At 41.4% G+C, this 26112-nt stretch overlaps 1 protein-coding gene across 1 annotated transcript in view; it reads left to right on the plus strand.

Annotated features, from left to right (window-relative positions):
* Positions 1 to 2283: 2283 nt before the first annotated feature.
* CMTM8 (CKLF like MARVEL transmembrane domain containing 8) overlaps positions 2284 to 26112 on the plus strand; it is a 39434-nt gene continuing 15605 nt past the window's right edge. The window contains exon 1 of the mRNA XM_015812426.1: positions 2284 to 2606. Coding sequence (XP_015667912.1) covers positions 2442 to 2606 — 165 coding nt within the window. The 5' untranslated portion in view covers positions 2284 to 2441. The remainder of the gene's footprint in view (positions 2607 to 26112) is intronic.

The following is a 26112-nucleotide window of genomic DNA, read 5'->3' on the forward strand; positions in this document are numbered from 1 at the left end:
TAACCCCAAAAGTGTGATCCTGGAAGGCAATTGGTCTGATTCCAAAGTACCCATTGAATTCATGGCTGAAAATAAATGAATACTTGGCTTTCTTGGTGTCAGTCCAAAACCTTAACTATTACATATTCTAACACATGTAGAAAGCATTAAATTGGGACAACCTGCCTAACACAATGAGCCCTATGAACAAGCTTTAAATCAGCTTCTTTATCATTTGTGCTAAGTACGTTTCTACAAAAATACATGTGTGTTTCCTAACAAGGGTAAAAAAAGAACACATCTTTGTTGAATTGTCTGTCACATATATAAATGCATATGCATGTATATAAAATAGGACTATGCCCACTAACTTTAGCCTCTCAACATGACAAGTGACCACAAGCAGAATTCCAAATCTGTATAGGGGTTTCTCTGCATAGATTCTAGTGCACAGAGGTGCAAGTGCAAGATCTCTGTTCTCCAATATTGCTTATATAAAAATTAATCAAGCTTATGCATTTTTGGTTCAGATACTTAGACCCATATGCAAATCTGGATCCCAACACTGAGAGGACATTTGGACCAAGTATGATCCTCTTCATGGATACAAACTAAAATTTGCAGAAATGGAGGGTTGATTTTAAAAATACCCAATGATTTAGAAACAGCATAAAATTCCAGAATATCAACATGGGAATGACATGTTTATCCCCTCTTATTAAGCTTTCCATATGCACAGCTTTTTGATTTAAGGCACCATTCCAAATATTAGGAGATTGAGAGTTCCAGTCCCACCTTACATATGAAAGATGGCTGAGTGACTTTGGGTCAGTCGTTCTCTCTCAGTCCAACTCACCACATGTGGTTGTTGTTATGAGGAAACTAGCAGGAGTATTAGATATGTTATCGGCCCTCAGTTATTTATAAATATAATAAAGATGGAATAAAAAAATCTTTATTCTCCCTCCCGCCCAATAATTCCTAGCCAGCAATAGGGAGGGCACCAGGCAGGAAACTGCAAATCCCTAAAGGATTATAACATGTGCCTTTAAAATATTAGTCATGAGATAAGCAACAATGAACTGCAATTGCTGTGATGCAAAGACTATAGGCTGGATTCAAGCCAAAATACATATGTTTGCTTGTCTGAACCAACAGTTATGCATTCAATAAACTGGGCAAATTTAGCTTAGCTTGTTGTGGGAATGTCATAAATATGTCACAAGTTTCATATGTAAAGATATTTGATATAAAACCACCCAGTGTGAAAATTGCTGCATACTGCAAGTAAAATTTACTTTTATTTAAACCCATCTCTTGGTGACTGCATGGGCAGGATCATGTAGTTTCCTTGGGAAAAATTAAAGGGGTAATTTAGTCTTTCAGGAGTTTATATTTTTTAAAATTCCAAATATAGCTTATGGCCATGGAATTGTAGATTGTTCAAACAAGAAAAGTATACATTGATAGTGTAATTTTGTTAAAGTGCACAATTCTGTTGAAGATCAGCTTGTTTTATTATCCATGTACTCGGAGTGCCACACGATAAATCGGAGTTGGCATTACATCAGGGATAACATTAGTATCCATTTTTTTATGCTGAGTTTGATCAAGTATATAGGCTTTGTATTGACTGTTTGCCAAGCATGCAGTATGCCTGTGTTCAAAACATTAGCATGCTACATTCACTGCTATTAAAATGTGCAGCCTGCCTTACAAACTAAAACTCAAAATGGCTCACAAAAAAATTCAAAAAGTCGCGCTTAGGTTCTAAGGAGGGGCGGTTGTTCTATTAACAAAGCAAAACCAAGAGTACTAAAAATCAAGGAGAACATACAAGAAATTTGTATTTGCAACTGGTTTTGAATTTGTGATTCTCGTAGCTAACAATCATAGTGAACAGGAGAAGGTGAAGGAGATACCGATTAACCGACAATTATGAATTTTCTGATGTAATCCTTCAAGATCTCTGTTAGATCCAGCCATATCTCTATTACCTCTTTCGGAATTCGAACTCACTTCAGAGGCGCCTACCCAGATAAGTGTTCCCAGTCAACAGTGAAGTCGGTCAAGATAACGTTTCTTATTAGCTCGGCAAAATTCCAAACCGAGCCAATTTGGAACAAGCAGCAATAGAGCTTGGAAGTAGCGTAACCCTTGTTTTTCCTTTTCCCCGACCCCTCCCCAAACTGCACGGCCCCAGGTGACGGAAGCCTCTCCCCTCCCCGCCCGCGTGCGTCCCCTTAGCTCTGCCCCCGGGAGTCCCGCCAGTGGGGCTTTTCACAGGCGACGCTTGCGGCCGCTGCGCTAAAACTCCCACCTCCCGAACAACCCTGCGCGTAATTTGCTTCTCCGGACGGCAACTTTCGGCCACAGGTCCAGAGCCTTCGGATTGAAGAGCCTGCCTTTGGCTGCGGCAGCGAGCGATCAGGCTTTCGACGGTGTTCCTGCTGCAGCTGAAGATGGAACAGCCGCCCCGTGAGAGCCACCAGGAGAGCGCTCGTTCGCACACCGTGACCACAACCAGCAGCTCCTTCGCGGCTACTTTCACGTCCAGCTCCAGCACGCTCGCTTATGACAAAGAATTTCTGAAGACGATTCCCGGAGTCCTCATGCTGGTTGAGATAGTAAGTCTAGCACTTCCAATAGGCCGTCGTAGGCAATGCAAATCTATATTGGTAGAAGTAAGTCCCACAAACTTACTTGGCTTCTGAATATAAACATACGCGCCAACAAAAAGCCTGTATTCTCACGTTACCTCAAGCCCCATTTTGGTTTAGGGGCTTTGTGTACGCACTCCACGTGCTTAGTTTATTGGTCAGTATGACTTGCAAGGGCAGGAAATCGGGTTGTTTGTTTTAACTTTGTTAACACAGCTGCTAGGATTTGAAATTTCCACCTCCTACCACTCTTCACTCAAAGCAAACCACAAATAAGTTCCCCAGCCAAGATAACCGGCAAGAAAGGACATTTGCCTAAAAGCCAGGCGGAAGCTTTAAATTTAAGCAGCCTTCTCCTCTCTTCTGTTTAAAACCTTTCGAATCATGTCTTTTTGCTATTTTCACTTTTTTTCACAAATCGTTTTTAAGTTTTTCTAAAGATGAGGCCTCAAAATTCAGAAGGATGTTTTTTTAAATGTCTAAGCAATGTAATGAATTAACTTATAATGACATGCTTTCTGAAAACCTGGCCATATTTTAAAACTATGAAGGATCTGATTTATTCATTTTGACTTGTGTAAAAAGCCAATTCGGTCTAGTAGTTAAGGTGCTGGACTGGGAGCACCTTAATCGCTAGGAACCAGCTGGGTGACTTTGGATCAGTTTTGGCTGTAAGCCCTAGGACAAAGACAATAGCCAACCCCTTCAAAAATGTTGCCAAGAATACTGCAGGAACTTGTTCATGTAATCACCAAGACTGACGTGGAGGCAAAAAATGAAAACATATAGTCAATTCACATTGTGAGTACCCTGAATATGTGCAAAACTTTCAGATATACCAGGACTATTGATGGTGGAACCATTTTATACTACCAAGCCTTGTGCAAATTATATAATCAAGCAACATATAATTTCTTTGTAAATCTTATAAGACAAGATTTTTTCCCCTAGAAAAATAGCTCTATTTGTCAGTTACTTCAGAGACAAGAATTATACTTACATCTAGCAAATTAAGGATTAATAAACTTATTAAAGCCCACTCATGTAATTTATTTCCTTGAAGCTTTGTAATAAATAGGTTTCCTCTATATTTCTCCCCTGCCCTGCAGGAAAGAAAGGTAAGAATTATTGCTTTATGGGCCATTATTGAAAAGCTAGAAGAGTTTTCCTGTCTTCCTATAAGATAAGATCTATAGGCAACCACTGTTAAATTGGATCCTTTTCTGAAGTTCTACATCTGATTTCTTACTCTGCAGTTCAGTTCCATTCTATATGTCTAGTTGACACTCTTAGTGGTTGGTTTTCTCCATTTGTTGAGAAAAAAATCAGATCTAGGACAGCTGAAAGCTTGTACAGAGAATATGTTCAGCTGGCTGGAGCATGTATAAATTTTCTCACTTTGCAGTACTGGAATGAAAAAGTTGGGAAGTTCCTTGGGTTTTTCACTTCAGCAGTTTTATTCAAGTGGGAATATAGGATGATCAAATAATTGCTATGGATATTGGATTACCAAGGACTGCTTCAGCATCAGCTGAATCCTGTTGTTGTTCCTGGAGCAGAATGACACTATGCATGCAGGACAGGCTTTATTCCTATAAACAGTTTAGTACATCTGGTCACATCTTATTCTGTTAACCTACTGACCATGAAGAGGTAAAATGTTGCTGAGGCATGCAGACATCAGTCCAGAAATCCACTCCGGTAATGTGCACTGTAGGAGTACAGCTGGGGAAGAGAAGGGAATGTGGAGATGTTTGGAGTATTTCATTATCAGAATTACAGTAGAAAGCTGGGGATATTTTGTATCTTAGCAAAGATTTATGTTGTCTATTTACTGGTTTCATACAATATATTAAAAATAATGGTGGGCCTTCTTAGCCACAGCTACACATTTTTGAAAGACTTGGGTCTTCACTGTCAGGGAATATGATGCCAAATGAGGCAGCTGCATCAACATAGAGATGGAGCCTGGATTTTATGGCATTTTGTGCTGGGCTGTGGGGTTTTTTAATGCCCTCCCCCCAGCTGTGAAAGTCAGTTTAAGACTTTAACTTTCTGTGTTGTCTGAGTTAAAATGATAGGAGAAAATAACATATTTTTTTTGTCAGCAGCACTCCTAAAATTTAGTGCATTCAGAGCAGGCTAAAGAAAGACAAATGAGGAATGAGGGGGGGGAAGGAATTATAAGCTGAAACCATGGGATTCAGGTTATCCACCCCTGATTTAAATATTTATCCCCACAACCCTAGTATTTGCAATAGGCAACTTAATGAATAACATAATTTAAAATAGTTGTAACATTTAAAAGATCAGCAGATAACCATTGCACTACAAAACAAAGCAGGAGTCATAAATCGGTGTGCTATGCATGTGTTTATAATTAACAAATGTATTTGACTTATTTAAAAAATGCATCACCAATATTAAAATGCTGTACAATCTATACTGATGACCAAAATTAGCAGCAGTAAAATTGTCAAGGTAAAGCTCTCAAAATGGAACCTTATGCTTACCTATGTTTTTGTCTGAAAGTTAAATATTATTGTATGGTTTCTTATTACATTTCTGTATTACCTAACAGTCTACTTCCCATGGTAGCTTCAAAATAGAATTCATAAACTTTATAAAAGTATACAATAATAAATGCAACATAAAAGGAATTCAACAATAGTAAGAAAAATTAGCAGAAAATGATATTATGAGTGTATGGATCAAAAAAGGTAGAAGTTGTTAAAAAGAACAAGGCTGAAATAAATCCAACCTTCAGCAAAGATTGGCTGCAAGTGAAAATCTTTAAACAGATATTCATACAGAGGCCTGAGAAATTGAGGTGACATTTTGTCAGTATAAATCAGGGTGGGGAACTATGGCCCTTTTATGACTTGTGGACTTCAATGCTGTTTTGGGAATTCTGGGAGTTGAAGCGCACAAGTCATAAAGGGGCCGTAGTTCCCCACCTCTGATATAAATGGAAGGCAATGCACTTTCTCTGAAACCACCTCTACATTCATTTTCTCTATCTAAATTTCTGATGAAGGTCAAATGAAATGAGATCTCTACCAGTGATCTGAACAGATGGGGGGGGGGAATCATGTGGAAGCAGGTGATCTTTTTAAATAATCTTGAATCCAAGGTTTTTTTCCCCCTTCATACGAGTGCTTTCCATTGAGAAAATATACGCAGGGTAAATTCAGACATTAAACTTTTTTTCAACCATAGTTAACTAATTATGTTTCATTGCACTATACATTGGTTCGCATAAAAATCAAGTCCAGACTTTGAGTTGTGTTGTAATCCTGGTTGTGGCCAAGAAGAGCTTTTTCTTTTTTAGTTTGTCATTTCATTTTTCCAAGATATTTTTTTGAACATAGTCTAACCTACTACCCTGAGATATCAGATACTGTCCATCCAAGTACTAATCAGGTTTAATCCTATTTATTTTACAGGTCCAGACAAGATAAAGCATGGTGTCATGGTTTGATAAATCACAACTGGTTGGATTCACATAGCACATTAAGACATAAATCATTGTTTATGAATAGTTAGAGTCCATAATACACTAATTCATCCCAACCCATATGACACTGTATGTCTGAATATGCTTTCCAGTAGACAAAATATAGAGAACTTTGTTTATTTATATCTCACTTTATTTTATCTTTTTTACTAAATGACTCAAGGTGGTGAAAATATCTAACACTACTTCTTGCTCCTATTTTCCCCACAACAACTTGTAAGTAAATTTGACTAAGAGTGACATCCAGCTGGCTTTCATGGCTAAGGTGGGACTAGAACTCACAGTCTCCAGCTTTTTCTTGGTACTTGAACCACTAGACCACTGAAATTTTGTTGTTCTGGAAATCTGAACCTAAAAGCTGAGGTGTAATCACATCCTAAATACAATCCAATTTAAACGTACTAAAGACATACAGAACCAGACCATGCACTGTGCCCTAACGTTATTTGATGTTTATGTGTTAGCCATTATATAGTTTGTTAACTGTAGTTTACATATAGTTAGTCCAATATTTCTACTAACTACTATTTGTAGTTAACTGTAGTTTATAGTTAGTCCAATATATCTATCCAGTCAACTGGAGCATATTCAGCAAAACAACTGAACCAATCTTGAGTTAATGTGTTATGTGAACTCAGCCATTTGTTGATTGGGTTGTGTGAAGCAGTTCTATAATTTCATTTCACATTAAGAAACTGAATGATGGTGCTCTTTGGATAGTAAGACTGAAAATAAAACATTTGACTCAGCCATGGGGTCGCGATGGGTCGGACACGACTTCGCAATTAACAACAACAACAAGTAGAACAAAGGCAGTTTTAAAGTCCAACCTTGTATTTATTTATTTAAAATTAACAAATAAATTTGCATTAATTTTCAATGAGTCCAAAGTGCTTAGATAGTGAAAACTGTTCTTTTTATAGGAGTTTAGTTTGAGTGTAGTCAGACAATCAAGTTGCAACTTACTGTTCTTGCTTCAGCTGCCTCTGGTGAAGAGGTTCGAGACAGCTCTGGTTTAAAGAATAGTCAGTAAGTGGGGTTGTTCTTTCTTGAAACACTCATTAGCTGCCACACCCTTAGTGTGGTGTTCTGCCAAAGTTCCTGTAAGTGATTGGAAACTGAGGGATTATTGTTGTGCCGCTAATATAATCTTAACATTCAGTCTGTACAATGGAAACATTTTTTATTTAATTAATTTTTTTTAACCTTGCCTCCGTTGTATTTTTTATTTAAAAAACTTGAGACAGCAAACATATAATACTCTCTCCTCCTATTTTTCTCACTACAAGCACCCTGTGAGGTAGGTTTGGCTGAGAGAAAGTGACTAGCCCAGGCGTGTCAAACTGCCGGCCCACGGGCCGGATGCGTCATGCCAAAACCGCACCCATCCCATTGCCGGCAATGGGGAAAAAGTCACGATACGTCGCGCAAGACTAGCCCTAAGTCGCCCAGCTAGCTTTCATGCCTAAAGCAAGAATAGAATTCACACTCTCTTGGTGCCTTAAATTCTAAACCAAAACTGGGTCTTTTTTTAATATGTAATATATTTAATTATAGTTGTATATTAAAATATGTTTAATAGTTTTAATAGCAGAATATACTTTTATGGCCCAATAGTGATTTAGCTATTTACATATAAAACAAAAATGTCACCTATCATTTTGACGATGAATTCTATTTCAAAGGATTATACAGATACCATTGTAATTTTTGGGTGGGTGAGTATGTGCATGTCTTTCCCCAGTACCATTTGCTTTTAAGTGATTTGTTCTACTTTGTTCTACTTGTTTTTTGGTGAGCACTTTGCCCTACCTTTATAAATTACTGTGGGTTGATGCAAAAACTATTTCATTGGTTCATTGATGTCTTGAAAATAAAAATAGCATTTTTATTCAATGCATCCTTTTGCCATTGTTTCCAAGCATAACTAGACTAATAAGGAGTCATCCTTATGGGGAAAATAGCTTCATACTGCAGGAAGAGCATTCTTATCAAATGTTAACTCCTTTTATAGGGAGTTACCAAAGAATGTTGGTAAAAACTGGTAATGGCACTTTAGAATTATCTTTTGTGTACAGATTGTAGACTGTATTAAAGATAAAAGTTTTTGGCTAGAATCCACTTTTCTGTTATTTGGGAGTGAATTTCACTCAATACTATAGAACATATTTCTCAGTAAAAAATGTTAGAAATATACTAGACTAGACTAGACTAGACTAGACTAGAATAGAATAGAATAGAATAGAATAGAATAGAATAGAATAGAAGAGATCTGGAAGGAATCTTGGAGGTCTTCGAGTCCAGCCCTCTGCTCGAGCAGGAGGACCTATACCATCTCAGACAAGTGACTGTCTAGCCTCTTCTTAAAAACCTCCAGTGATGGAGTGTCCAAGATTTCTGAAGCAAACTGTTCCATTGGTTAATTGTCCTCATTGTCAGGAAGTTTCTCCTTAATTCCAGGTTGCTTCTTTCCTTGATCAGTTTCCAACCATTGTTTCTTGCCCTGCCCTCTGGTGACCCCCTCTTCTTGGTGGCAGCCCCTCAAATACTGGAATACTGCTATCATGTCTCCCCTATTTCTTCTTTTCTTTAGACTAGCCCAGGGATAGGCAACCTTGGCTCTTTTATGACTGTAGACTTCAACTGGACTTCAACTTCAACCTGGCTCAGGAATTCTGGGAGTTGAAGTCCACGAGTCATAAAAGAGCCAAGGTTGCCTAGCCCTGGACTAGCCAAACCCAAATCCTGCAGCTGTTCTTCGTATGTTTTAGTCTCCAGGCTTTTAATCATCTTAGTTGCTCTTCTCTGAATTTTCTCCAAACTCTCAACATCTTTTTTGTGATACGGTGACCAGAATTGGCTACAGTATTCCAGGTGTGGTCTTATTAGGGTTTTATAAAATGTTACTAATGCTTCGCATGATCTTGATTCCATGCCTCTGTTTATACAACCCAGGATTGTATTAGCTTTTTTGGTTGCTGCTGCACACTGCTGGGTCATAGTCAAGTGACCATCCACTAGGACTCCAAGGTCCTTCTTACAGTTACTGTTTTTAAGCCAGGTCTCACCCAATCTGTACTTGTATCTTTGATTTTTCCTGCCTAAATGTAAAACTTTGCTTTTCTCCATTGTTGGATTAGGGCCCATTGTATCAAGATATTTTTGGATCCTGAGTTTGTCTTCAGGGGTGTTGGCTACTCCTGCCAGTTTGGTGTCATCTGCAAATTTGATGAGTTCCCCTTCAATTCTCTCATCTAATTCATTGATGAAGATATTAAAGAGTACTGGGCCTAAGACGGAACCTTGTGGTACCCCACTGCTTATTTCTCTCCATGTGGATGTTGTGCCATTGAGGACTACTTGTTGAGTACGGTTTGCCAGGCAGCTACAGATCCATCTGGTGGTGATGTTGTCTATTCCACCTTTTTCTAGCTTATCAGGGAGTAGGTTGTGGTCTACCTTGTCAAATGCCTTACTGAAATCTAAGTATACTACGTCCACTGGGTTTTGCTGGTCTACTAGCTTAGTCATTTAATCAAAGAATGAAATAAGATTGGTTTGGCATGATCTGTTTTTAACAAACCCGTGCTGGCTACTAGTTATAACTTTGTTTGCTTCTAGTTGTTTACAGATCTGTTTTTTGATTATCTTTTTTAGGATCTTCCCAGATATTGATGTTAAACTGATTGGTCTGTAGTTTCCTGGGTCCGTTTTTTCCCCTTTCTTGAAGATGGGAACCACATCAGCCCTTTTCCAATCCTCAGGTACTTCCACGGTGCTCCAGGATTTATGAAAGATGTGTGCAATGGTTCTGAGATAACATCTGCTAGCTCCTTCAGAACTCTGGGATGTAATATCTCGGGCCCCGGTGGTTTATATTCGTCAAGATCAGATATGTGTTTTCTTACCATTTTCTTGCTTGTTTTAATTTTTGTTTCTAATTTGTCTTTTGCAGTGTTTTTTTTTGGCATGTTGGGCTATAGTTTCTTTTTTTGTGAAGACTGATGCAAAGTTTAAGTTAAGCAGCTCTGCTTTCTCCCTGTTGCCTGTTATTTCCTTGCCATCTTCTCTCTTTAGTGGGCCTACATTTTCCTTGATTTTTTTCTTGTTGTTAATATGTTGGAAGAAACTTTTTTTATTATCATTGATTTTTGTTGCAAGTCTTTGTTCGTTCTGAGCCTTTGCTTTCCTGACTTCATCTTTGCACATTCTGGCTGTCTGCTGATAATCTTAGTTATGTGCCCCTCTTTCCATTTTTTTTAATTTGTTCTTTTTGTCTTTCAGTTTGTCAGAGAGATCTTTGTGCAGCCATGTTAGTTTCTTCTTGAATTTCTTGTTTTTCTTTTTCAGTGGTATTGTGCTGGTCTGGGCTTTTATGATCGCATTTTTCAGAATTTCCCATGCTTCTTGGATTGTTTTCCCCTTTAGGAGTTTTATCCATGGGGTCTTTCCTAGGTTCTCTCTGAGTTCGCTAAAGTCAGCTCTTTTGAAGTTTAAGACACTGGTTGGATTGTTTTCTATTGTTAGTGTTTGCATTATATTAAAATCCAGTATGACGTGATCACTTTCACCCAAGGTTCTGGCAACTTCAACTCCGTCTATCACTTTTTCTCTATTAGTAAGAATTAAGTCCAGTATAGCTTTACGTCTAGTTCCCTCCTCCACCTTTTGTGTGACAAAGTTGTCAGCTAGGTTGGTTAGGAATATATTTGATCTCTCGGTCACTGTAGAATTTGTCTCCCAGTTGATATCTGGATAGTTGAAGTCTCCTATTACTACTGTGGTATGCTTCCTACATACATTTGTTAACTGGTTGGCAAAGATTTCATTTATTTCTTCTCATTGGTTGGGTGGCCTGTAAGATACGCCTATGGCAATGTCACTTTTTTTCTCTTTTACATTGACCCATATACATTCTGGAGAGATTTTATTTTTGATCATGTGCATTTCTGTAGATCTGTTTCTTTTGAACAATTTGTATCCATCCATCCATCAGTCCATTCCATTCATAGGTTTCGTCCCACCAGGTTTCTGTAATGCCAACTATGTCATACCTTCCATCGTGTACTATTGCTTCTAATTCACCCTGTTTGTTCCCCAGGTTTTGAGCATTTGTATATAAGCATTTAAGACTTTTATGCCTGTCTGTGGGTATGTTTCCTGCATCTCCTGATTGAGTTTTTCTTTTTATTCATCACTGCCTACCTCATTGTTTGATTTGTTTTCTTGGGATTTATGATTGGTTTTGGGTTCTAGAGCAGCGGTTCTCAACCTATGGGTCGCGACCCCATTTGGGGTCGATCAACCATTTCATGGGGGTCGCCAAGCAAGGCTGTCTGCCATTTTTTTCCCCCTTTTCCGGCGGGTGCCTTACCTCCCTTGGGCTGGGCCAGCTGGTGGTCGGCCTGCTCCATCTCTGCCGCTTGCCAGCTACGCCTCGTCCGGCGCAGGGGGCGGAACCACGCATGTGCGGCGCTCCTGGGCAGGGAAAGTCCTCGACTTACGACCGGTTGGGTAGTCCTCAACTTACGACCGGTTTAGTCCTCGACTTACGACTGGTTTAGTCCTCGACTTACAACCGGTTGGGGGTCGCGGCATTAAAAAGGTTGAGAACCACTGTTCTAGAGATTCTAAAGATTGGTCACCCTTCCCCCTCAATTTTTACTTTAAAGCCCTCTTGATGAGTTGGGCCAGTCTTTTTCCAAGTACATTTTTCCCTGTTTTCATGAGGTGCAGCCCATCCCTTGCCAAGAGTCCTTTGCGTAGGAAATGCAGCCCATGATCCAGGAAACCAAAGTTTTCTTGGCGACACCAACCCTTTAGCCAATGGTTTATTTCTAAAATTCTTTTTTTCCCTCAGTGGGTGTTGGCCTTTTATTGGGAGTATTGATGAGAATATTACTTGTGCTTCTTAACTTTATTGCCTAGTTGTTTGTAATCTCTCACTATTGTATTCAGGTTCTTTGTTATGTCGTTCCTCCCAATGTGGAGGAGGAGGAAGGGGTAGTAATCTGTGGGCCTAATCATTGTGGTTAAGGTCTCAGACACATCTTTGATTTTTGCTCCAGGGAGACAAGATATCTCCCTGGATTGTATGTCCGGTCTGCAGATGGATGATTCTGTTCCTTTGAGGATAGAATCTCCTATTACCAACACTCATCTTCCTTTTGAGGGGGCTACAATCTGGGGTGCTTTTCTGTTTATCTCAGGTGTGTTTGTTGATGTGACTTTTTTTTAGAGATATTTGAAATGAATTTTTTAGGGATATTTGAAGTTGTTTTTTTGCTAGGTGTCTGCATATTCTCCAGCATGATGACTGAAGAATCCACCAATGGGTTATTTCAGTCCTCCTGCCCAATCAGACTAAGTTGTCAAGTTGTTACGCCCCCTGCTTGACTGGGACCTCCCAGTTTCATCTTAGTCTTTCGCCCATGAGGACGTGATAACTTGACTCTCCAGGCAGGTTAGATTTATTGAAACTGTTACACCAATTGGTGGATTCTTCAAATCAGAAGATTGGAGGCTTCCAGTCTCTGATTATTCCTACAGGGGATTTTTATCCTCTCTTTCCTTTAAACGGGGGAAAAAAGAAGTACTTTTCTCTCCTATCACTGGGGGGGCGATCTCTTTACTCTCCTCATACCTCAGCAGCCAGCTGAGTCCCTTTCCAGCCCCTATCAGGTTACTGGGGGGTGCCTTCCCTTTCTCTGTAACTCAGCAGTTCGCTAAGTCTCATTCCCAGCCCCTCTCAGAGACACTCACTGCCGGATTTCACGGAGATTGCCTCCGTCGGCAATTTTGTTCTTGCGGCCGCCATCTTGAGGCTGCTCGGCCTTCTGTTCCTTGCTGGCCTCCTCGATGCTCACCTGCTCGCGGCCGCCATCTTGAGGCCGTTTTTGGCCTGCAACTTCTCTCCGAAGTCTCCTGCAGCCCAGCGGACTGGCCTAACTCGGCTGATTGTGAGCGCTGCGGGGGAGAAGAGGTCTAATCAATCCTCATCTCCCCTGTTGTTGAATTTCAGACGGATGCCCGGTTAAGGGGCTGTCAGCTCCTTCACGCCTCACAGCAATTAGGCGCGAAGCATCCAGTCTCTCCGAACTTAAGGGCCCTTAAGTTATTAGGATTCACTGGAGAACTTGTATTTACAACCAGATTCAACCAGAATCCCACCCCCAGGGTTGCCCCCCCTCAGGGTTGGGGACGACCGCCTTTTTGTGAGGCAGTAGTATTCCACAGGGAATATTCTAGAACTGCCTCACAGTTGCGACGCCATTTTGTGAGTTCTTAACACTCTGAGAGGCCTCTCATAGTTGTCTAGAGTGACCCATTCTATGTATAGGCAACAAGCCTTGAATTAATTCTAGTCATCTACTTGTATAGTCTGCTTTCATTCAAATACTAGTTAAAGTTTACAACAACATGCCACCTATCTATCTACAACAACATACCACAAGCATCTATCAAGCCCTGCTTGCCTAACGCGCCTTAGCCTCAATTTCTGCCACTCTGCATCTAGTGGTTGTTTGCCAAGACCTGACCATCACCACTATTGTGAGACGCGTGTGATTTCGTCACCACTTTGGCCACAGATCTAGGCATACGGATTGTCCTTGGCCTTGGTGATGAGCGCCTTGAAGCGCCTAGCAGGAGTCCAGCTTAGCCAGTGGGCCGGCTCATGCTAATCCATGTGCAGTCAGTCCCCCCACAGGGGGGTAACTGACGTCTCTTGCAGAGCGAGTCAGTTCCAGAGCCTCATCTGGAACACCTCTCGACCAACCATGGCAGACCTCACTGAGCCAAACCCTTTGGATGTGGACAAGCAATCCAGCCACAGAATCCACTCCAGAGGTGACCAGGGGGAAGGCCAAAGCCAAATCCAAGTATGGCAGGAAGGCAAGTAAGGCAAGCAACAAGCAGGCCGATCGCACGCACTGAGCCCTAGAGAAGCAATTCTCCCGGGCCCAACGCTTATCAGCCAGGGAAGGGCAGACATCTCCGCTCCCCCAACCTGCGGCTCCTGAGACAGGAGCACAACAGCCTGCTTCGTCAAGGGCATGGTCACCAGAGCCTGAGTATCAGCAGGTCTCTGTTCAGACCTTTGGTCAGGGAGATCCACCCCTTTTTGGGGAGGACCTTGAGCTACCAGGCCCCTCCACGGCACCCACAGCAACTTTCATGCCAACTGCAGCGGGGCTTCGGCCTCCACATGAGACCTCATTTACCGACCAGCTGCAGTCTTTAATATCGCAGGCGGTCCTCCAAGCCATGGCCTCATCGGGTCATCATCATCACACGCCTGCATGCCGAGGTCCTCCTCAGCGCCCTCCACCTCATCACGACCTATACTCGACCATTCCGGATTGATCTCACCATTTCACTCACCTGAGTCAGATTCCTCCAGCGCTTCGGATTATGACGCAGCTGCAGACCGATGGTCGGACTGTGAGGAGCCTCCGCAAGACTCCCAGCCCATGGTGGAGCTATTTAATGCTTCTCTTTTTCCTTCCTTATTACACAGAGCATGCGCAGTGGGCAAGATCACCTCCAACCCGGTCCCCACCCCAGAGACTTCAACTGGACAGGACACGAATCCCCTGTTCTCCGAACCGGTAATTCGATGTCTGCAAATTCCCTGTCCCCCCTTATTCCTGAAAAATATTCAGGGGCAATGGGAATCTCCGGCAGCTCAGCCATCCCAAGAAGTGGCTGAACGTAAAATTGTTGACATGGCTCAAAACTTGTCAGACTTATTGGAGGTGCCCAAAGTGGATGAATCCCTAGCTCCACTTTTCTCAACAACCAGTCTACCAGCAGATGTATCTGATGCCCTTAAGGCGGAGGATAAAAAATCTGAACTAGCATTACGCAAAGTTCACCAAGCATCTGCATGGGCAGCGAAGGCGGCAACCTCCACCTCATTCTTCGCCAGAATTTCTCTTACCTGGCTTAGACAGCTACAAGACAGAGTTCCCCTGGAGGAGGTCAGAGTCCACCAGGACCTGACCAAACTCATAGCAACTTCTGAGTATATGGCAGATGTTTCACTATACTCCGCCAAATACTCGGCCTGGGCAATGGCTTCCAGCGTAGTCGCTCGGAGGCTGCTCTGGCTTAAAAATTGGAGGGCCGAAAGCAAACACAAGTGGTGGGCGGCCACTGCCCCTTTCAAGGGAGGCAGATTATTTGGGGAGGCATTAACTCCATACCTCATAGAAAACAAACAGAAACAGAAGGTCATCTCTCATTTGACATTTGACGCTTCCTCCCCTATGGCTGCCGTCAGTCCTTTCGGACTGGTGCTTCAGCAGACACGGGACAATCATACCGGTCTTTAGCTCCCAAGACAGAACGTCAATTTGACAAGACAAATTATAGGGACCGGTCACGGTACCAGGCCCAGAGCAAGTCTTCGTTTCGTGGCAGAGGGGGCCGTCCCTACCGTCGCACCAAGTGACTTAGGGGGGACCCCTCCCATTGGCAGCAGACTCACTCTTTTTCTCCACCAATGGGAAAACATGACTACAGACTGCTGGGTTCTGTGCACCATAAGAGAAGGCCTGTCCCTGGAGTTCAAATCCACTCCCATAAACCATTTTGTCTCTTGTCCAACCCTGAGAAACCCAACAAAAAGAGGGCTCATGGAGGACGCCATTCATCATTTACTAAACATCAAGGCCATAGAGGAGGTCCCCTTGAACCAGGTGGGGCAGGGGTATTACTCCATCCTATTTGTAGTCCCCAAATCCTCAGGGGGATGGAAGGCAATCCTTGACCTCAAGGGTCTGAACCTCCATCTCCAGTATCGGAGGTTCAAAATGCAGATGCTCCATTCCATTCTGGGCAGTGTCAGGCGAGGAGATCTCAATAGATCTCACAGAGGCATATCTGCACATTCCCATCCTCCCGGAGCATCGCAAATTTCTGCGGTTTTGTCATCTCAACCGCAGGGCCCTACCATTCGGTCTTTCCTCCGCCCCCAGGGTCTTCACCAAGATCTTGGTAGTGTTGGCAGCACACTTGAGATTGGTCCCGGTGTGCGTCCAGTGCTACCTGGACGACATACTAATCCAATCAAATTCTGTCACGACCGCCCAGTCGGATCTGGCCCTTACTATCAGGACTCTCCAGAACCATAGGTTCTTGATAAATTTCAAAAAGAGCCAGACGTCTCCCTCGACCCCCCTGTTACACCTGGGCGCGGTGATAGACACGGACTCTTGTCACGTGTTTCTGTCAGAGGAACGACGCATGAGCATCCGAGACCTGGTCCTCAGGATACATAGGAACAGGGTAGTGGCACTAGCTCTCCTTTCCCAACTACTGGGGAAGTTGATATCGTGCATAGTGATAGTGCCGTGGGCCCGACTATATGCCCGGACCCTCCAATGGTTCTTGCTCCCATACCAGAGACGGCACACCAGTTCCTCCAACCAGTTGGTACGGGTCCCATACCAGGTGCTCCTCTCTCTCGACTGGTGGACATCTTCGGCCGTGCGCAAGGGTACTCTCTTCAAGGAGCCTCATCGTATCCTTGTGACCACGGACGCAAGTCTCTTTGGCTGGGGTGCACACCTCCAAACCCAGATGGCTCAGGGACAGTGGTCACAGTCAGACCTGAGTCACAACATAAATTGGTTGGAGCTCAGGGCAATCCATCTGGCTCTCAAGCACTTCCAAACCGTGATCAGGGGCCAACATGTGCTGGTCCTAACGGACAATGTGGCTGCAAAAGCTCACGTGAATTGGCAAGGGGGCACTCGATCCAGGTCCCTCATGACGGAGGCTCGGGTGTTGGCCTCCTGGGCAGAGAACAACCTGATTTTCATCAGGGCCGAGCATATTTCGGGAGAGGCAAATTGGCAGGTGGACTTCCTCAGCAGGTCAATAGTGGACCATTCGGAGTGGCGTCTACACCCGGATCTCTTCAAGGAGATCACAGACAGGTTTGGCCATCCGATCTTGGACCTGTTTGCCTCGCCGGAGAACACCCAGCTCCCCAGGTTCTTTTCATGCTTCCCCTCTCGGGGGCGGAGGGGACAGATGCACTATGCAGCTCATGGCCGCAAGGGCTTCTGTACACATTTCCCCCACTACCTCTGCTTCCAGCAGTTATCAGGAAGATCCTGGAGGAACAGGCAGAGTTAATCTTTATTGCACCTCACTGGCCCAGGAGGCCGTGGTTCGCAGACCTAGTGAGCCTCTCCACCTCAGCTCCGTGGCGGATTCCCGACAGTTGCATATGGTTATCGCAGGGGGATCTACAACATCCAAACCCCCAATGGCTTCAGTTGGCCGCTTGGCACTTGAACGCTGCACTCTGACCCAGGAGTCATATTCGTCAGGTGTGATTGACATGATCCAGGCTGCCAGGAGACCAGCGACTAATCGCATTTATGATCATACCTGGCGGAACTTCTGCCATTGGTGCGACAGGAATCACCTGGCTCTATCCAAGGTAACCATCCCGAGGGTCTCAGAATACTTGTTGGAGGGCGTCAACAAGGGGTTGTCGCCCAACACCATTCGTAGACAGGTAGCGGCTCTTTCCACAGTGCTTTCCTGAGACTCATCAGAGTCCTTGTCCCAGCACCCTATGATCCGCTCCTTTCTTAAAGGAGTTACCAACAGCAGACCGCCTGTGGTTCACAGATACCCCTCCTGGGAACTACCCCGGGTTTTACAGGCCCTAACTTCTTCACCCATTGAACCCCTTAGAACCTGTTCCTTGCGGTACATGTCACTCAAGGTTTTCTTCCTGATAGCCATTACCTCTGCCAGGCGTATTTCGGAACTGGCCGCTTTATCTGTCAGGAAGGACCTGTGCACGTTTCACGAGGACAGGGTGGTTCTTAGGTTAGATCCCTCCTTTATTCCTAAGATCAACACGGTCTTTCATAGATCACAGGAGGTTGTTCTCCCAAACTTTTGTCCTCGCCCATCACATGACTTGGAACGGCAATGGCACACCTTGGATGTATGGAGAGCCTTGCGCTGTTACATCAAACGCACGGCGGCCTTCCATAAGTCTGAAGCCCTGTTTGTATCCTTTCATCCTTCATCCATGGGGCAAAAGGTATCCGCCTCGACCATTGGCAGGTTGATCAGGGCGTGCATAGCAGGTGCCTATGTGTTACTTGCCCTGCCCGTTCCTAGTCATGTGACGGCGCACTCCACCCACAGTGCTGCCACCTCAGCGGCGTGGGCAACTCAAGCTTCAATAGAAGACATTTGCAGGGCGGCGACTTGGTCTTCGCCTTCTCCTTTCATTAGGCATTACTGTTTGGACAAATTTGCCTCGGCTGAGGCATCCTTTGGTAGGCGAGTACTCCAACAGGTAGTGTCAGCATCAGGGTCACAGGCCCCAACTGACTCCCTCCCATAGGGACAGCAGGAGCTTTGGTAGGTCCCATTGGTGGATTCTTCAGTCATCATGCTGGAGAAGGAGCGTTGGCTTACTTGAACGCCTCTTCTCAGCATGATGATGAAGAATCCACGCCCTCCCCTCTAGAGTCTGTGCTAGGGGGTTGTATTTATTGCATTTTTTCTGAGAGTCATCACGTCGAACTGTTGTCATTGGCTACGCCGTCGATGAAACTGGGAGGTCCCAGTCAAGCAGGGGGCGTGACAACTTGACAACTTAGTCTGATTGGGCAGGAGGACTGAAATAACCCATTGGTGGATTCTTCATCATCATGCTTAGAAGAGGAGTTCAGGTAAGCCAACACTCCTTTTCTTTGAGGGGGAGGTTGTGGATCTGCATGTAAAGGATTGCATGCTCTACATTTCTAGTAATGTAAATGAGAGTACAAATATCAAAATATTCTGAAATCTTTGAGGTCAAATGTATTATTTAAGCAATTTCCATATTATCTTGTTGTAGAAGAAGTGAGAAAGAGTAAATTTGCTAATTAGCCTTTGTTGTCCATAAAGATCAAATTTGGAGGTTACAAAAGAAAACTCAAGAAGGTATTCTGCATACACAGGAGCATTGATCATAATTGATCATAAGAAACTGTCCAGAAGTTGTTCACACAGACAGGAACTTCCATACTGTTAGTCTTTGAACTAGCCCTAATTGTCTTCACCGCTGCTCACTTTGACATGCCAAGAACACCAGAGAAAAACAATAGTCCTTCCTACTGATCAAGAGAGACTCCAAACATCAACCTCTATCCAGTGTCCCATTCCCTTCTCCATAGCCATATTTCATATTGTTAATTAAATGGGGGTGGGAGTAAAGTGTTTGTTTTGAAGTGCAGCTGCGTAACTATTTCTGTTGTATTACAGGGAGCTCTGAAATGGTACCTTAGCACTTTCTTTATTTATCAGAAGCACCTACAAATTATAGACATAACGTTCAAGACTGAGCAAATAAAATAGGGTCATAGAAATATAGCATGTGGAAAAATTATGCAGAATAAATAGGATTAAAACTAAATTGACATTTACCCAGCATTTGACCACGCTGACAGCATTTTTTCTTGCCAGCATGAGTCTTTCTCCATAGATGTTGAAGGATATGTTGTATGTACCATAGCAGATGTGAGATGGACTGTTCTTCTCCACATTCACATAAAGTAACTTTTGTAGGGAAGCCCCATTTTTTTTAGATTGTCCTTTGATCTTCCTATCCCAGTGTGCGGTCCATTTACCTTAGCACTGAGGAGGCTTCACTTCCACAGGGAGGATGAAGAGCCAGGGTTCCCATCACTGGGAAGTGCTGTTGCTTCTAACTAAGTTCTCTAAGTTCTCATTTTCCTGATCCAAAATTTCAGGCACAGTAATTCCATTGACATTATACTGAGCTGTATGTAAAATGGAGGCAATAGCATGGAATTAAATGCTACTGATCTGAAGGTCAAATGCAATGTGTAGCGATACCCTCATCTGAATGAAGATTTGCAGAACAAACAAGAAGAACATAAGCTCAATGCTGTAAGGAATTCTCTGTCTTTTTTAAAAAAATAAATATGTTTCTTTCCCATAGAAGCGTCATTTAAGCTCTATGAGCTTGGAAAAGCTTACTAAGATTTTTTAATTCTGTTCCATTATGTATTTGTTTCTTAGTTCAGTATTTGTTTTATACTGTGCTTCCTGCCATTTGGGAGTGATATTTTCTTTGTATTCTATATTTATTTTTCCTATGCATTGACTTTTGAAGAGTAATAATCCTGCATATTCTCCACCCTCAGTGTTTCCAAAGTTGTATATCAGTGCAAATACTTATTACAGCTATTTCAATGTTTCTAGTTCACTGGATTTTAAAATTAGAGCAAAGTATGAGCCCAGTTAATTGCATTTTATTCACTAAATTATTACTAATAAGATACAGCTTAGTGCAGGAATCAGCATTTTTTGATGGCAGTGGGACATTTTGGTGAGGAGAATAACCAGGGCCCCACTGAATAGACCAAGGATGATATGTAAGTAGAGCTGAACCTCCTTGGTTTAGTGGAGAGGTTTTGGTTAATGTTCGGGCTATTCATTTTTTAAAAATGTATTTTAAATTTTGAGTGTTTAAAATTGGCAGGAAATTATGCAATGGCTAGTTGTGGGGAGGAATTGCATGTTTCCTGGGCCTCAAATTATTCATGTTTGATTAAATATAATATGTGAGTCAGGTCATGCTAATTCTAATTCACCCTGCAGGGTATGTGAAAACTCTAATTGTGGTTTATTGTTTATAGTAGCACTACTCAATGGGAAGTGAGTTCTACTGTAATTGTATTTGGTTTAACTTATTACTTTAATGGTCAGTGACTTGGACACTTCACATAGCAGGTTTATGAGAGAGGTGTATATAAAGGCAATTTTAGTTTCAGTTGATTGGCATAGTAAACTTTATCCAGTAAAGCCTGAAAATTGAGCCCTAACCAGGAATATCCCAGACCCTGGAATGGGACATAGCTTCCCACAATTCTGGGGAGAAGCCCTGAAAATAATTCAGATGGATTCCATGGAATTCGCAGAGCAGGTAGTAAAAATGGGATTGGGGGCCTCAAATGCTTAACATTTAAGTCATGATTAATATCGTAAAATTGCTTCACACTTCAGTTCCATTAATATTGATTGTCATGTACGTGCATTTAAATGCACATAAAATATTTCCAAGTGAGTATGTGTTAAGAATTGCCATTTTAAATTGTTGGTTCCATCATCAATCTGGTAAAACCTAAGGACTTCAGCAAGTGTCAGATAGACTGATAGTTGGACACCCACGACTGATACAATAAAGACAGAAAACCGAAGCAAATAAGCAGTTGTTTATGGTACATTTTAAACCAGTACTTGAATTTATTTCTGTGTTTCCTCTAGGCAGTCTGTGGAACAAACAGTATCACATAACGAAGTAGTTATCAGTGATCCAGCATCCACAAAATGTATTGCCATATATATTTTATTGTTGTGTCACAATCAATTATATTACTTTTCGGAAGTTTGGAAACTTGATATAGATTACTGACTGTGATGCTTCTTTTCATCTCCGTGTATGAACCAGCCAGTTTGATTAAAGCTCATATTTAATGTTAAGCTATGTGATTAATTCACCTTTAGATTAACATAAAGTGTGAACTCTGTAGTTTCCTTTCCTGGATTAGATTACATTATAGTAAGACAAAAATACAAATATGCTACATTAAACATAGCCAAATATGTTTAGAGATAATAGTAAACTTGTAATTCATCTGCAGCCAAGAAATCTGCAAATATTAGGGAATGAAGCAATTACAACAGATTTTCTTGCATCTGTTGCAATTTCTATATATTCTTCATTTACACCCAAGAGAATTTTGGAATCTCCTTTAGGCAGCAAGGGAATGTATGTTATGATCCTGAACTTTAAATCTATTGTTGGACTGCCTACTTTATAATCCCTCATAATTGGCACTGCTAGGACTGATTTTACTGAGAATCAGCGAGGGTCAATTCATCACCTCCATCCCAGTTCCACCACAGGTTTTCAACAATCATAACCAATCCTGTTTCTGTACTTTGCCATCTCTGAAACACTGGAAAGGGATCTAAATAATCTGCTTCATCCTCTTTTTGAAGCTTCAGTACAACTTTCTCAATAACTTTCCTTGGAAAGGATATATTGGAGATACATCAGAAATTATCCAACAGTTAAATCCCACAGTGTGTTACAGTGTGTTACTGTTTTTTTAAGAGCAAATGAGACCAACCTATCTCTCAGGGAAGCTTGCCGCCATTTGGAGCCAACTACATGCTCCCAACCAATGCAAGTATATCCACCCACAGTTCCAAGGAGCCAGTTTAGTTCTTCAGAACCAACAACATCAAACTCGTTCCAGATAACCAGATCATGCCTTAACTGCCATAGGATCTGCATAGAGTGCGTATTCAAACTGATTTAAACCGATAGATTCATTAAAAAAAAAAACAACCTCACAGCTTGCAGGGGATCTTACAACCCAGTCCTCTCCAGCAAGGACCAAATCACCTTTAAAAGATCACTGGATGGCAGTCCACTGATATCATAAAACTAGCAAAGTTTATGTTCTTAATACTGCAGCTTGCTCCCTAATAAAGGCTCCTACCTATTCACTCTTTGTTTTGCTGTAGTAATAGCTCTGGCTATCTTTTCTGCCATTTCATCTCCCAAATACCCTCTAAAAACTTGGGATCCTCCAGGATCCATATACAGAGACAAACCATGCAGGCACAGTCAAAGCTGTCGCCACCCTTTCATCCTAATCTCTGAAAGCAGGTAAAATGTTTGGGGTAGTAACAGCCACTTCTCTTTGATCTCAGCTATGCCAAGGAGAGCACATTCCTGAAAGACTCCTGAGTTCCCAGCCTGTGCCACACAGAGGTTTCAATAATGCAAGCCAGATTGGTCCTCTTCTCCAAAATACACTCTTGCATGAGAAGAGCCTTCTTACAAGTGGGAGTGGAGTAGAGTGACCAGGAGAAATCACCGCTGTCCTTCTTTGCCTCTGACACGAGAAGTAATAAAACCATTTCCTTTAGCCTTCCACCCATCTAACTTCACAATCAAAAGCCCTTGACTTCCAAAATTTAGTTCCTTGGCAAGCGCAGCAGTGATAAGCATCAAAGGTACACAAAAAACCCTGGTAGGTCAGCTCAGGCACTGATCTTTCACCACCCGGTGGTCCTAATTGTCAGCGAAGAAGAAAAGACGGCAGCCACTTAAGATCGTAAGCCCTGCAGAAGCCACGGGACTTTGACCAGTTTTCATATTAGTCACTGTGTATTGATCCCACTCCTCCACCTCATCTGATAAAACAACCAGGAAATACTGCTCTTCTATTTACAACTGCTGTTATCACATTGCTATGATGTAGTTTCTTTGAATGTAGCCAAAGTCATATGCAAAATTAGGCAGACTCATTACTGCTCACCGATAATCCACCACTAATCGTAATATATTATCTTGTTTGTTTGTAATTTTTATTTTATTATTATTTTTTATGCTTTATTTGTATTGCTGGAATCTGATCCACTCCTGCTATTGCCTGCTCAGATCTTCCAGATATCCCCAATGAATAAAAAATATTTGAGGTGGTTGCCACCAATGCTACCAAACAGCAGGCAGGAGGAACAAACATCAAAGAGTCACTTGTCACTTCCACAGAGCAAGTTCACATTTTTGTTGCTCCAGTTGGTAGCCAGGAAACAAGGTGTCTTCAGTTCCTCTCAGCTGATTACTGGCATCCAGAAACAAATGCAGACCATTTTTCAGATGATCTGCAGGTCTTCAAACGTTGAGATCAAACATCTGATTATGCACAGCATTCAAGCAACCTTGTGTCCAGCATCTCTCTGGCTCTGCTATTATCTGCTCCTCTTCCAGTGGTTATAGCCAGGAAGTAGCCAGTTGCACAATTACTGGCATCCCTGTAGCAGTCCTTGTTGCTTGGATGCCAAAACCAGTATCCTTAGCACTATGGGATTCTCCACTTGCACAAACTAAACACAGCCTCCACCATCCATGGTCAACAATACCACCACCCACTATGCAATGAAATTGCAACCTTGAGCTATTACAAAAAATCTATGTGATACTTGTCAGCGCTATTGAATTAGTGCAAAAGTCTGTTTTAAAGTAAATTTTTTATGGGAGAAGAATAGAAATCCCTATCTACTTTCATTTCATTTTGAGGATTTGCATATCACAAGTCCTCTTATTTGAAATGATTTCTAACTCAAATTTCAATACAGTATTTGCCCATTTTCACACTGTAGATAGAAGATAACATTGTCACATAACATTGTATTCGTAAAGGCAGAATTCTATCAAAATATTTATTAGATAGAAGAATATTACCAAAGAAAAATATAGGGTGTACAAAATAAATCTGATAGATGCACTTTTTGTTCTTGTTTTTTGGCTTTGTTTAATCTAGGATCTATACTCTTTGTAATATATTATCTCCACAAAGTTCATGCTTCTTAAAAATGTGTATCTTACTGTAGTCATAACAAAAGAATAATCATTTCCACAGTTTTAAAAAGAGAATTATTCTGTATTCAAATATGACATAAATACAGATATTATCTTTATTTTATGATTTATAGTGGTCTAAACTATATTTATGAAGACATTTTACAAGTATAATTTTCATTCATTGTGACCATATTTTAAGTTTCTTGCCTCAAAACAAAAATTTTACTAAGAAAAATTAACTGTTCTAATAGTCTATTTTAGAATTATACATGAAATAACAGATACTTTACCTGGTTTTACTAAAACTGAGCTTTTAATGATATATTTTAAATGACAAATTATTTGATGATATCAATAGTGTATTAAAAATTTATTTTACTTCTTTATTTTGAAATAAGGAATACTAGTTATATTAAAAGTGTGCAGACACATTGTGCTATGGTTTGTCCTTTTGTCCTGCAGAAGCAGGCTTTGGGAACAAATATTTGCAGAGCAAGATAAACCTTTAGAAGGTCAAAAAGTCTGCTTAGAAAGTGCCATTGTTGAGGCCAGTTTAAAAACTCTTTATAACAATCAGTTGATGAATGAGGTTGAATTTTTTTCAGTTAGTTACATTTTGTCATTTACATTTTTCTTACAAGACTGAATTTTAAACCCATACATTTGATTTTAACATGTATGGCATTTTTTCCTGAACAGGTATTTCAAGCAAGAGATGTTGCTAAAAGAGCTTCCACAATATGTTGGAAAGTTATAATTCTTACTTGAACTTAGAACATTTCCTATCCTTAAAGAATAGGAATAAGTGTTATCAGATATAAAAGGAAGAATAAATGTTATCAGGTAAACATTAGATAAACAAGACATAGCCTAACATCTTTCCATGAAATATAAAACTCAGTAGGTGTTCAAAATACCAGGTTTATGCTAGATGTTACAGAAACCAATTTTTGGAATTATCTTTTTTCCCCTCCCTGACAGAGATTTAGAATTTTTGCTTCCTTTTGCTCTGTTCCTGGCATAGTGAGTTAATAAATAACAACACACATTTCCAAAATTAACTTGGAAAACCCACTAATATAATTGCATTAATTACAGTCAGGAGATGCAGTATTCTACCAGTTCTGAGTTGGAAAATTCAATAGTTTTTGTATATTGTTTTATGCGGGTTTAAAAACCAGTGATTGGATATGGATAGTTTATATTGAAATGTCTTTGTTTTATTTATCATATTGTTGAAGAATATTGCTACATCATCTCATTGCAGTGCAATGTATTGGTTATGTTTTTGACTTGGTCTTGGGAGACCACAGTTCAAGTCCCCTTTGACTATACAACTCATAGAATCATTTTAAATTATACTGCTCAGTCTACCCCAGATTAGATGTTGTAGGGATAAAATTCGGGATACTCATGTATAAATCTTCTGAAGTTAGAATAAAAGGGGTGGGGCTTCAGTCATGTGAGTGTGCCTGCCACATGTAGTTTTTGACACTCCCCTGTGGGCACCCCTAATTCCTACAAAT

Source organism: Protobothrops mucrosquamatus, unplaced genomic scaffold (assembly GCF_001527695.2).
Source record: "Protobothrops mucrosquamatus isolate PMUCROS unplaced genomic scaffold, P.Mucros_1.0 scaffold83, whole genome shotgun sequence".
In the NCBI taxonomy this organism is placed as follows: Eukaryota; Metazoa; Chordata; class Lepidosauria; order Squamata; family Viperidae; genus Protobothrops; species Protobothrops mucrosquamatus.